The sequence below is a fragment of the Bombina bombina genome, chromosome 6, assembly GCF_027579735.1.
Source record: "Bombina bombina isolate aBomBom1 chromosome 6, aBomBom1.pri, whole genome shotgun sequence".
Classification (NCBI taxonomy): domain Eukaryota; kingdom Metazoa; phylum Chordata; class Amphibia; order Anura; family Bombinatoridae; genus Bombina; species Bombina bombina.
This window is the reverse complement of record NC_069504.1, coordinates 56,706,441-56,720,625: the sequence shown is the minus strand read 5'-3', so window position 1 is coordinate 56,720,625 and position 14,185 is coordinate 56,706,441. Positions and strand designations below refer to the sequence as shown.

Here is a 14,185-nt window from a genome sequence, read left to right as displayed (position 1 = left end):
TAAGAGTAGGTGTTAAATCATCTTTTTATTATGCACTTGTTAATTATGCAATTCTACTGCAGTGAGTGGTCCTTTAAAGGGACAGTGTCCTGTAAAATAGTTTTCCCCTTAATGTATTTCCAATGACTTGTTAGAACACCTAAAGGAGTATAAAAATGTATGAGAATATTGCCATTTAGGTTTATTTGTGTATATGAAATAGCTGGTTTTGATGTTTAAAACCACAACTCAGTAAAATGGGTAGAGCTTGCAAGTACAATCCGATGTCATCATTTTATCACTTTCTGTACACAAACATGATTCCTTATCTTGTCTGTATATCAAAGCTAAATACCACAATGGAAAAACAAAATGTATGCTTACCTGATAAATGTATTTCTTTCCTGGCATGGAGAGTCCACTAATCCATTCTAATTACTAGTGGGAATTCAACTCCTGGCCACCAGGAGGAGGCAAATAACACCCCAGCAGAGCTGTTAAGCATCACTCCTACTTCCCATAAGCACCCAATCATTCAGCCGAAGGAATATGAAAAAGAGAAGATGACACAAGGGTTTAGAGGTGCGTGAGGTTTATACAAAAAAAGCACTTTCAATAGCTTCAGACGCTCCTTGAAAACTCACCTATTCAGAGAGGCGTAACCATCTCTCCTCCATCTCTCATCCCAACCAAACTAATACATGAACTGCCTGACTCACTGCTGCAACTACAACCGATGTGACAAGCTACCCCCAACCTTATGTCTCTGCACCCTAAACCTGTAGACTGAGCTCTCCGGAGCTGGGCCCTCTTCCTCCTGTACTAGATTTGTTTAGTTTTATTTTGTATTTTATCACAAATCTTTGTCATTGTATACCCCTATCACTGTACATAGCGCTACGGAATATGGCGGCGCTATACAAATGATAATAATAATAATGCAAATGTAATAATATATTTTCATTTTGTTGAGACATATATACTAATTAAGTAAATGTTTAGATTAATTGTTAACAATAATTAGTGCATAATGGTCCTTTAACAGTTCTGCTGGGGTGTTCTTTGTCTCCTCCTAGTGGCTAGGAGTTGAATTCCCACTAGTAATTAGAATGGATTTTTGGATTTTCCATGCCATTGGAAAGAAATAAAGATTTTATTCCGCATTTTTCCCACACCCTACTAGGAGTGTAAATTATTCTGCTTGCTTAATTTACATTGCTTGTCAATAGCCTGGAGTTAAAGGGACAGTCTAGTATAAATTAAACTTTCATTATTCAGATAGGACTTGTAATTTTTATCAACTTTCCAATTTACTTTTATCATCAAATGTGCTTTTTTCTCTTGGTATTCTTAGTTTAAACTAAACATAGGTAGGCTCATATGCTAATTTCTAAGCCTTTGAGGGCTGCCTCTTATCACATGCTTTTTAAATCTCTTTTCAACACAAAGAGACAGAAAGTACACGTGGGCCATATAGATAACACTGTGTTCAGGCACAGGGGGTTATTTAAGATTTAGCACAAAACAATGCTAATTTTAAGACAATAGATAATAAACAGTCACAGTCATGTGATCAGGGGGCTGGAAGAAGGTTCCTAGATACAAGGTAATCACAAAGGTAAAAAGTATATTAATAAAACTGTGTTGGTTATGCAAAACTGGAGAATGGGTAATAAAGGGATTATCTATCTTTTAAAACAATAACAATTCTATGGTAGACTGTCCCTTTAAGGATATAAACTTTCAGTACAAGGAGGAGGATACCACAGGCTAAATCAGTAATTTCAAAGGCAGAAAAAAGGCTAGAGGAGCTATTTGTAAACAATATAACACACCCACACTCATATTACGAGTTTTGCGTTACGGCTTTTAACGCTGAGAAAATGGCAATTAAAGCGTAAAAGCAGTAACGCAGCTATTGGGAGTCGTGTCGGTATAGCTATACCGCAAGCATTTTAGCCTGTAACGCAACGTCCATCCTGCACTCAAAAAAAATGACGTTTTTGCCTGGAATTTCCATAGCGCCGGTATTACAGGTTGTGCGGTGAGGCTAAAATGTTTGCATTACAGCCTATACCGACACGATCCATACCGGCATCTGAAAGCAGTAGTTATGGGTTTAGTAAAACAAAAATGTTTCACAAAACTCATAACTAACATGTTACAAAGTACACCAACACCCATAAACTACCTATTGACCCCTAAAATGCCACCCTCTCACATCGCAAACACTATATTAAACCTATTAACCACTAATCTACCACTCCTGACTTCACCGCCACTATAATAAAGTTATTAACCCCTATTCCGCCACTCCTATAATAAAATTAACTCCTATTCCGCAGCTCCCCAAACACTATAATAAAGTTATTAACTCCTAAACCTCCGGGCCCCCCACATCGCCGCTACTCAGTGGCGTATTTAGGCTTTGTGCTGCTCTAGGCACTCAAAATTCTGCTTCTGCTGCCCCCCCCAGCCAAAGGTTTTGGCCTTTTTTCCCCTTAATATTTTTTAGGGTCGGTGTGTGAAATGTTTTTTTCTTTTTTTTCCCCATAACAATTCAAAAGAAAAACTTCTATCTAAACTCTATCCAAAACTAGGTGCCCTGTACAGAAACAAATCCTGCCTAAGCCCTACAGTAAAGGAAAAGATTGTACAGCAAATGCTGATGCCTATCATGGATTATGGGGACGTAGTATATGCACCTGCACCGCTAACTTACCTTAATAAACTTAATATGTTGTATAACTCGTTCTGCCGCTTTGTGCTACAATGTAACTACAGGACCCACCATTGTGAAATGCTAAAAGAACTAAACTGGCTGTCGCTAGAATCCAGACGCACCATCCATCTTTCCTGCCTTGTGTTTAAGAGCTTTTCTGGGAAGCTCCCACCCTCCCTGAGCAGAATGCTCTGCCCTGCTATTCCCACCTCCCATAACCCCCAATCCAGTACCAGCACATTATTTAGCTTGCCTCAATACAAAAAGAAAGCAGCTCGATCCTCTTTTTCCTACAGAGCGCCACAGTTATGGAACGACCTCCCGCACACTTTCAAACCTTCCCCAAGCCTAATATCCTTTAAGAGATCCCTCTCTACATATCTCAAAACAGAATGCACCTGTCATGGTTAGTTATATATTTCCTACCTGATCTATGTTAAATTTTGCATATATTGTGTATTATTATTGTTTTTGTATTATTGTACCCTATTGTATCAATGCAATGTTTTGTGGACCCAGGACATACTTAAAAACAAGAGAAATCTCAATGTATCCTTCCTGGTAAAATATTTTATACATAATAATAATAAAAACAATAATAGGCAATTTATTGTAGGCTAGGAGGGTTTTTATTTTGGGGAGGCTTTTTTATTTTCATAGGGCTATTAGATTAGGTGTAATTGTTTTTATTTTTGATAATTTTGTTTATTATTTTTTGTGTAAGCTTAGTGTTTATTTTTTTAGATTTTTTTAATTTTTTTCGTAGTGTTAGGTTTTGTTAAATGTGTAATTTAGATTTTTAGAATAATTATGTTAGGTTAATTTATAGTCTAAAATAAGGTTTATTTTTATTTCACAGGTAAGTTTTTATTTATTTTAAGATAGCTATGTTGCAATTTTAATTTAAAGTTAGTGGGTGTTAGGTTTAGGGGTTAATAGTTTAATTTAGTGTTTTGCGATGAAGGGGGGGGTGGCAGTTTAGGGGTTAATGGGTTTATTTAGTGGCGGCGATATGGGAGGCCGGAGGTTTAAGGGTTAATAGCTTTATTATAGTGGCCGCGATGTTGGGGAGCGACGGAATTGGGGTTAATAACTTTTATTAGTGTTGGCGATGTCGGGAGCGGCAGATTAGAGTATAATAGCTTATTAGGTGTCGGCGATGTCGGATTAGGGGCGTTTAAACGGAACTTTTTTTTTTTTTTAGACATCAATGTGGTTGCGTTACGGAGATTTTTCATTCACACTTCAGGTGTTAGGTTTTTTTCTAACACTCTCTCCCCATTGATGTCTATGGGGGAAAGCGTGCACGAGCACGTCAAAGCAGCCCTTGGATTTTGTGCATTATGGAGCTTATTGCCACCATATCGCACTCACAAGGAGGCTTTTCAATAACTCGTAATGGCAGCGCTATGGATGGTGAAATAACGCAACTTTTGTGGTGTTAGTTTCGCACCCTGTTTAACGCAAAACTCGTAATCTAGGTGTCAGTCAGGTAAAAAGGTCTCATTAGGAACAAATTAAAGAGGACATTTTTTAGGGTAATCTATCCCTTTAAGCTCTTTGCAATATATCTAACGTGTTTGAATGAATTTAAAACACATTTAAGATTTCTTCGCCAACAAGGTCCACTAAAACCCTGACCTAGGAGCAGCCTGGGCTGAGAAGGAACACTAGTTATAGAACTTGTTGGACTTATGCACTATTTATCCATATCACATTTGATTGACTGATTATTCATAAACTTTTTTTTTCTCCCTCTTTTGGGTGCATTTAATATTCTATGATGTTTTTGCATACACAGCAGCAAGCGACGACACTACCATTTTCAAAAGCGTGTTTTCAAAACTTAACCCTTTGAGTGCCAACGACGGCTCTGAGCCATCACAGAGTTTCCCACTTGGGTGCCAACAACGACTCAGAGCCGTCGCTAGCACTCTCCCACCTTGAGGGAGATCTGGGGGCTCCCACCCGCTCCTACTCCGGCAATCGTGCCTGTAAAAGTGACAGGCATCACCGGGCTTCCCGTTTTGCGTGATGACATCACTGCGCAACTTTATTAACAAAATGACAGTTAAGTATAGGAAAAGGGGGCATGCTGCTTAGAAGCCTGTATCTCAGGCATCTAAGCAGCTACAGACACCCAAGACCCACCGTTGGAAAGGTAATCGCCAATTTTCCAACAGTATAAATCTTGGGGATCTGGGCTAAAAAATAAAAGTTAAAAAAAAAATAATATAAAAAAATAAAATAAAACAGTGCTTAGCACTCAAAGGGTTAACCAATAACTTGTAATAAGCGCAAATACTGCACTACTACCGTTTTGCCCTCAATATGCTTTGGTTAAACAACAACTTGTTATACCTGATGTAGCTTTATTGTTTGTACGAGCAAAAGTAACACCCAGTAAGTAACAGCCATTAAGTAAATTTGCTTATTTTAGTACAATGCAAACTTACAATCTTCCTATCTTTTCATAAGCCAAGGAGTGAAAGTTCCTACACGTCACGTTCTTGGGAAACTTGCCCTGTGAATGTTGTGCCATAGATTTGTTGAATGTGACATAAAGAAACTTAAGATGTGGTCTTGTCTCAGCGTATTTGATCAGGGTTGAGGTTTTTCCGGTACCTACGTGAAAAGATGGAAAGAAAACCGCATTAAAGAATTGTGTAAAAATAGCGTATCAGGTACCCTAAAATAGATAGCTTCATATACCGTAAAACAGGGCTCAAAATGTAAAGCCCGAAGCTACTAGCCAGCCCAAAATGATACTCTCCACTTTTGATCCCACCCACTAACCCACCTCCCTCTGCAAATGTTTAGCCAATGTGAAATACCTTATTGTGTAGTCATTTTTTTATAGCATATATTAAATAATCCTACATACAGTAGTAATTTCACAAAAATAAGTGCATAGCAGTTAGCAACATCAACTAGGGTTCTGGGATAGATAACAGCTGGACAGAAAAAGGAAGTTGTTGAACTGAGAGAATGCAGAGAGTGTTCACATTAATGTGAGGTCATAGCAGACCTGGAAAATGTGTTTAAGTAGTAGTAGTAGTAGTAGTAGTATTATCTCTCATCTATCTTTCTCCACTGCCTCCCCTCTCCAATCTCTCTCAGGCCATATCTGTTCTTTTCACTCTTTTTCTCTCTCATATCTCTTCCCTCTTTCTTTTTTATTCTCCACTCTTTCTTAGTGCTATCTTTTTCTCCACTCTCACTTTTCCTCTCCAATCTCTCTCTGCCCTTGTTTACCATCTCAGAAGTAACACTCTAAGCACTAATGGGGTCCCTATAGCCCTAGAGGAATATCATATCATTGCCCTTTAATGGATATATAATATCCATTTAAATAATATTTGTAGCAGGTAGCCCAACATTCACTCACTACCTTTCACTCGCCACTGTTACATTTTACTCGCCAATGGCTAGTGGAAATTTTGAGCTCTGCCGTATAATACTGTAAAGTGCAAAGTCGAATTATGTTAAATAGGGAGATTTCCACATAAATAGTATATTTAACCCCTTACTTCCCAAAGAGGGTTGCTGCATGAGCTGAAGTGATCTTTGGCAGATAAAGGATAAGTATACTCCAACTGGTAGAACAAGCAAGTCACTGATAGTAATTTCCTGCATGAAAAAAAACAAATCCTGTTTATTTTGATACCAACAGGAAGTACAGTTATGCCCTTAGCTGCTCCATGGTACCTGAGCCCATTGGCTAATAAGGAAATCTCCCACAGATCTGTTGGTAAATAGTGATAATCCACACAAGCATAAGAACAATTTTTATTTTATTTTAACTGTAATACTCATTAAAATGCCCTATTTAAAAAGGGACATAAAAGTGAAAATGTTCTAATATATTCTCAGCAGCAGCAATGCACTACACACATCTGGTGAGTTAAAAATGAGAGACAAATGTGTGTATCCACACACGTACCAAAATCACTACAGTTCGCCAGTAAGGAAAAGGATCCCCACTCGTGCAATCACACACGTTCATTCACATGCATGCACCAAAATCACTACAACTCACCAGTAAGGAAAAGGATCCCCACTCGTGCAATCACACACGTTCACTCACATGCATGCACCAAAATCACTACAGTTCGCCAGTAAGGAAAAGGATCCCCACTCGTGCAATCACACACGTTCATTCACATGCATGCACCAAAATCACTACAACTCACCAGTAAGGAAAAGGATCCCCACTCGTGCAATCACACACGTTCACTCACATGCATGCACCAAAATCACTACAGTTCGCCAGTAAGGAAAAGGATCCCCACTCGTGCAATCACACACGTTCATTCACATGCATGCACCAAAATCACTACAACTCACCAGTAAGGAAAAGGATCCCCACTCATGCAATCACACACGTTCACTCACATGCATGCACCAAAATCCCTAAAGCTCACCAGTAAGGAAAAGGATCCCCACTCGTGCAATCACACACGTTCACTCACATGCATGCACCAAAATCACTACAGTTCGCCAGTAAGGAAAAGGATCCCCACTCGTGCAATCACACACGTTCACTCACATGCATGCACCAAAATCCCTAAAGCTCACCAGTAAGGAAAAGGATCCCCACTCGTGCAATCACACACGTTCACTCACATGCATGCACCAAAATCACTACAGTTCGCCAGTAAGGAAAAGGATCCCCACTCGTGCAATCACACAGGTTCATTCACATGCATGCACCAAAATCACTACAACTCACCAGTAAGGAAAAGGATCCCCACTCGTGCAATCACACACGTTCACTCACATGCATGCACCAAAATCCCTAAAGCTCACCAGTAAGGAAAAGGATGCCCACACGTGCAATCACACATGTTCACTCACAAGCATGGAATGAAATCACTATATTTCACCAATAAGGGAAAAAGTTACAAATCAAGAGAAAATGTTCATGTCCCATTAAACACCGGACATTATACAGTTTCATAACCATTATCCAAGACATTAACATACCTGCAAAAGCCATGATTTTTACCACTTGTCCAGGTGCAATATCATGATTAATTATTTGCTGCTGCTCATTGGTGAGATTAAATGTTGCCTGGTTTCTGGAAGATAACATTAATAAAATAGTGCTGAGGAATCTGTTAGCGCTCTATAAATAACTAATAATAATAATAAATTAGTGCTGAGGAATCTGTTGGCGCTCTACATATAATAATAATAAAATAGTGCTGAGGAATCTGTTAGCGCTCTATAAATAACTAATAATAATAATAAATTAGTGCTGAGGAATTTGTTAGCGCTCTATAAATAACTAATAATAATAATAAATTAGTGCTGAGGAATCTGTTAGCGCTCTATAAATAACTAATAATAATAAATTAGTGCTAAGGAATCTGTTAGCGCTCTACAAATTACTAATAATAATAAAATAGTGCTGAGGAATCTGTTAGCGCTCTACAAATTACTAATAATAATAAAATAGTGCTGAGGAATCTGTTAGCGCTCTATAAATAACTAATAATAATAATAAAATAGTGCTGAGGAATCTGTTAGCGCTCTATAAATAACTAATAATATTAATAAAATAGTGCTAAGGAATTTGTTAGCGCTTTATAAATAACTAATAATAATAATAAATTAGTGCTGAGGAATCTGTTAGCGCTCTATAAAAAACTAATAATAATAATAAATTAGTGCTGAGGAATTTGTTAGCGCTCTATAAAAAACTAATAATAATAATAAATTAGTGCTGAGGAATCTGTTAGCGCTCTATAAATAACTAATAATAATAAATTAGTGCTGAGGAATCTGTTGGCGCTCTACAAATAACTAATAATAATAAATTAGTGCTAAGGAATATGTTAGCGCTCTATAAATAACTAATAATAATAAAATAGTGCTGAGGAATCTGTTAGCACTCTATAAATAACTAATAATAATAATAAAATAGTGCTGAGGAATCTGTTAGCGCTCTATAAATAACTAATAATAATAATAAATTAGTGCTGAGGAATCTGTTGGCGCTCTACAAATAACTAATAATAATAAAATAGTGCTGAGGAATCTGTTAGCGCTCTATAAATAACTAATAATAATAATAAATTAGTGCTGAGGAATCTGTTGGCGCTCTACAAATAACTAATAATAATAAATTAGTGCTAAGGAATATGTTAGCGCTCTACAAATTACTAATAATAATAAAATAGTGCTGAGGAATCTGTTAGCGCTCTATAAATAACTAATAATAATAATAAAATAGTGCTGAGGAATCTGTTAGCGCTCTATAAATAACTAATAATATTAATAAAATAGTGCTAAGGAATTTGTTAGCGCTTTATAAATAACTAATAATAATAAATTAGCGCTGAGGAATCTGTTAGTGCTCTACAAATAACGAATAATAAAATAGTGCTGAGGAATAGGTTAGCGCTCTACATATAGGAATAATAAAATAGTGCTGAGGAATTTGTTAGCGCTCTATAAAAAACTAATAATAATAATATAGTGCTGAGGAATCAGTTGGCGCTCTATAAATAACTAATAATAATAATAAAATAGTGCTGAGGAATCAGTTGGCGCTCTATAAATAACTAATAATAATAAAATAGTGCTGAGGAATCTGTTGGCGCTCTACAAATAACTAATAATAATAATAATAAATTAGTGCTGAGGAATCTGTTAGCGCTCTACAAATAACTAATAATAATAATAATAATAAATTAGTGCTGAGGAATCTGTTAGCACTCTACAAATAACTAATAATAATAATAAATTAGTGCTGAGGAATCTGATAGCGCTCTACAAATAACTAATAATAAAATAGTGCTGAGGAATCTGTTAGCGCTCTACAAATAACTAATAATAAATTAGTGCTGAGAAATCTCTGTTAGCGCTCTATAAATAACTAATAATAATAAATTAGTGCTGAGGAATCTGTTAGCACTCTACAAATAATTAATAATAAATTAGTGCTGAGGAATCAGTTGGCGCTCTACATATAACTAATAATAATAAATTAGTGCTGAGGAATCTGTTGGCGCTCTACAAATTACTGATAATAATAAATTAGTGCTGAGGAATCTGTTGGCGCTCTACAAATTACTGATAATAATAAATTAGTGCTGAGGAATCTGTTGGCGCTCTACAAATTACTGATAATAATAATAATAAATTAGTTCTGAGGAATCTGTTGGCGCTCTACAAATTACTGATAATAATAATAAATTAGTGCTGAGGAATCAGTTGGCGCTCTACAAATTACTGATAATAATAATAAATTAGTGCTGAGGAATCAGTTGGCGCTCTACAAATTACTGATAATAATAATAAATTAGTGCTGAGGAATCAGTTGGCGCTCTCCAAATTACTGATAATAATAATAATAAATTAGTTCTGAGGAATCTGTTGGCGCTCTACAAATTACTGATAATAATAATAAATTAGTGCTGAGGAATCAGTTGGCGCTCTACAAATTACTGATAATAATAAATTAGTGCTGAGGAATCAGTTGGCGCTCTACAAATTAATGATAATAATAAATTAGTTCTGAGGAATCTGTTGGCGCTCTACATATAACTAATAATAATAAATTAGTGCTGAGGAATCAGTTGGCGCTCTACAAATTACTGATAATAATAATAATAAATTAGTTCTGAGGAATCTGTTAGCGCTCTACATATAACTAATAATAATAATAAATTAGTGCTGAGGAATCAGTTGGAGCTCTACAAATTACTGATAATAATAATAAATTAGTGCTGAGGAATCAGTTGGAGCTCTACAAATTACCGATAATAATAATAAATTAGTTCTGAGGAATCTGTTGGCGCTCTACAAATTACTGATAATAATAAATTAGTGCTGAGGAATCAGTTGGAGCTCTACAAATTACTGATAATAATAATACTACTAAATTAGTGCTGAGGAATCAGTTGGCGCTCTACAAATTACTGATAATAATAATAAATTAGTGCTGAGGAATCAGTTGGAGCTCTACAAATTACCGATAATAATAATAAATTAGTGCTGAGGAATCAGTTGGCGCTCTACAAATTACTGATAATAATAATAAATTAGTGCTGAGGAATCAGTTGGAGCTCTACAAATTACCGATAATAATAATAAATTAGTTCTGAGGAATCTGTTGGCGCTCTACAAATTACTGATAATAATAAATTAGTGCTGAGGAATCAGTTGGAGCTCTACAAATTACTGATAATAATAATACTACTAAATTAGTGCTGAGGAATCAGTTGGCGCTCTACAAATTACTGATAATAATAATAAATTAGTTCTGAGGAATCTGTTGGCGCTCTACAAATTACTGATAATAATAATAAATTAGTGCTGAGGAATCAGTTGGAGCTCTACAAATTACTGATAATAATAATAATAATAAATTAGTGCTGAGGAATCAGTTGGAGTTCTACAAATTACTGATAATAATAATAAATTAGTTCTGAGGAATCTGTTAGCGCTCTACATATAACTAATAATAATAATAAATTAGTGCTGAGGAATCAGTTGGAGCTCTACAAATTACTGATAATAATAATAAATTAGTGCTGAGGAATCAGTTGGAGCTCTACAAATTACCGATAATAATAATAAATTAGTTCTGAGGAATCTGTTGGCGCTCTACAAATTACTGATAATAATAAATTAGTGCTGAGGAATCAGTTGGAGCTCTACAAATTACTGATAATAATAATACTACTAAATTAGTGCTGAGGAATCAGTTGGCGCTCTACAAATTACTGATAATAATAATAAATTAGTGCTGAGGAATCAGTTGGAGCTCTACAAATTACCGATAATAATAATAAATTAGTGCTGAGGAATCAGTTGGCGCTCTACAAATTACTGATAATAATAATAAATTAGTGCTGAGGAATCAGTTGGAGCTCTACAAATTACCGATAATAATAATAAATTAGTTCTGAGGAATCTGTTGGCGCTCTACAAATTACTGATAATAATAAATTAGTGCTGAGGAATCAGTTGGAGCTCTACAAATTACTGATAATAATAATACTACTAAATTAGTGCTGAGGAATCAGTTGGCGCTCTACAAATTACTGATAATAATAATAAATTAGTTCTGAGGAATCTGTTGGCGCTCTACAAATTACTGATAATAATAATAAATTAGTGCTGAGGAATCAGTTGGAGCTCTACAAATTACTGATAATAATAATAATAATAAATTAGTGCTGAGGAATCAGTTGGAGTTCTACAAATTACTGATAATAATAATACTACTAAATTAGTGCTGAGGAATCAGTTGGCGCTCTACAAATTACTGATAATAATAATAAATTAGTGCTGAGGAATCAGTTGGAGTTCTACAAATTACTGATAATAATAATACTACTAAATTAGTGCTGAGGAATCAGTTGGCGCTCTAAAAAGTACTGATAATAATAATAATAATAATAATAATAATAATAATAATAACAACAACAACAACAACAACCACCACAACATAGATCATGAGAGATTTGTACATACTTAAAGTTCGAGCTCCCACATGTTTCAGAGATTTGTCCACTTGAACTGGAGTTCTCCATAAGATACAAACAATAGAAGATGTTGTAGTGAATCCTAACAAAGAAGATGTGAAGGAAAAATAAAGGAAAAAAATGTCAGTGACTGCTTATCTTCCTGGATGGCCTCTCACCACCTAAAGATTAACATGTCCAAGACTGAGCTCCTTCTAATCCCCCCCCCCCCCCCCCCCTCAAGCTCTACGCCGACTCCTGACTTCTCTATCCCTGTAGACGGCATCACCATTTCCCCCCATCGCCCCAGGTCCACTGCCTCGGAGTTACACTTGACTTAAATCTATCCTTCGTCCCCAACATCCAATCGCTTTCTACATCGTGCCATAACCACCGACAAAATATTTCCAAGATTCGCCCTTTTCTGAGCACTAACACCACAAAGCAAATAATCCACTCCCTTGTTATTTCCCGATTTGACTACTGCAATAACCTTCTTACTGGCCTTCCTCTTTCCCGCCTCTCGCCCCTTCAATCCATCCTAAATGCCTCTGCCAGGCTGATCCACCTTTCCCGTCGCTCTGTATCTGCTGCACCTCTCTGTGAGTCCCTTTATTGGCTCCCCATTCACAGCAGAATTAAATTCAAAATTCTCACCCTTACATACAAAGCTCTCACCAACGCCACTCCCCTCTACCTATCCTCTCTAATAAACAAGTATACTCCAGCCCGCCCACTAAGATCCAACAATGACCTGCTCCTTGCATCCGCAACTATCACCTCCTCTCATGCTAGACTGCAGGACTTCTGTCGTGCAGCACCTACCCTCTGGAACACTCTCCCTCGTGCTGTCAGGCTTTGCCCTAATCTTTCTGAAGACTTTTCTGTTCAGGGAAGCCTACCACCCAACTCAACAATAAATGAATTTCACTTACATAACATTTCCCTCATGTAACTCTGCATTAACATCTTTCTCAATCTTGCAGACCTCACCTCCTGTTTCTCAACCTCCTATCCTTCTAGATTGTAAGTTCCCATGGGAATAGGGCCCTCAATTCCACCTGTTTGTGTTTGTACATTTTGTCTTGTCTCTTACAAGTTTTATATCATTGTTTTATTTAAATGAATTGTACCAATAGACAACACTGCAGAATATGTTGGCGCTTCATAAATAAAGAATAAAAATAATAATGTAAAAGGGAAAAAATTAAGCCTTTATAAAATAACACAGTTTTGCTTCTGCCAGTCTATACACTAAGAAAGGTACATATATTTATATATTACACACACACAATATATATATATATATATATATATATATATATATATATATATATATATATATATATATATATATATATATATATATATATATATATATATATATATATATATATATATATATATATATATTAGTGCATTTCAAATCTGCATACAAACAATTTTGCAATAGACATTAATACTGCACTTAAAATGACACAAAATATTGGGCGACATAACTGGAGATTTAGTTACAATTAAAGGCACACTTAACCAGCACAGCTACAACAACATCCTGCAGCAACACTGCATCCTATCTGGTTTACATTTCTTTTTTTTTTACCTAAAACACAGCTACAAGTTTTGTAACCACTATTTGAAAGAGAAGAGCAGTGTAGTGCTGCATCACATGACCTGACCTCCACACCTGACCTAAACCCAACAGAGATGGTTAGTTGGACTTAAGAGTGAAGTAAAATCAAACTACATGTAGCCAGCGTATACGACAGCTCCTCTAAGAGTATTAATAATATATTGATTTTAATGCAGGCCGCGACTCAGTGTGTATATACTTTGTACATTGTTAATGATTTTAATGTTGCATAAAATTTTTTGAAACAGATTAGCAGTTGGCGATGAAAGTTAACAGCAGGGGGAGTAGTATAAAAATGAAATGTGTTGCAGAGTAGATACATAGAAATTATCTGACTGCAATTACCTCCAATATCCAATAGATGGCAGTAGA

At 35.9% G+C, this 14,185-nt stretch overlaps 1 protein-coding gene across 4 annotated transcripts in view; it reads right to left on the bottom strand.

Annotated features, from left to right (window-relative positions):
• Positions 1 to 14,185, bottom strand: part of FBH1 (F-box DNA helicase 1) — a 193,164-nt gene that overhangs the window by 147,928 nt on the left and 31,051 nt on the right. For all 4 annotated transcript variants that reach the window (XM_053716416.1, XM_053716414.1, XM_053716415.1 and 1 more), the window contains 3 exons: positions 12,191 to 12,283; positions 7,688 to 7,782; positions 5,158 to 5,326 (listed from right to left, as the gene is read on the bottom strand). In XM_053716416.1, the coding sequence (XP_053572391.1) occupies positions 5,158 to 5,326; positions 7,688 to 7,782; positions 12,191 to 12,283 (357 nt within the window). The remainder of the gene's footprint in view (positions 1 to 5,157; positions 5,327 to 7,687; positions 7,783 to 12,190; positions 12,284 to 14,185) is intronic.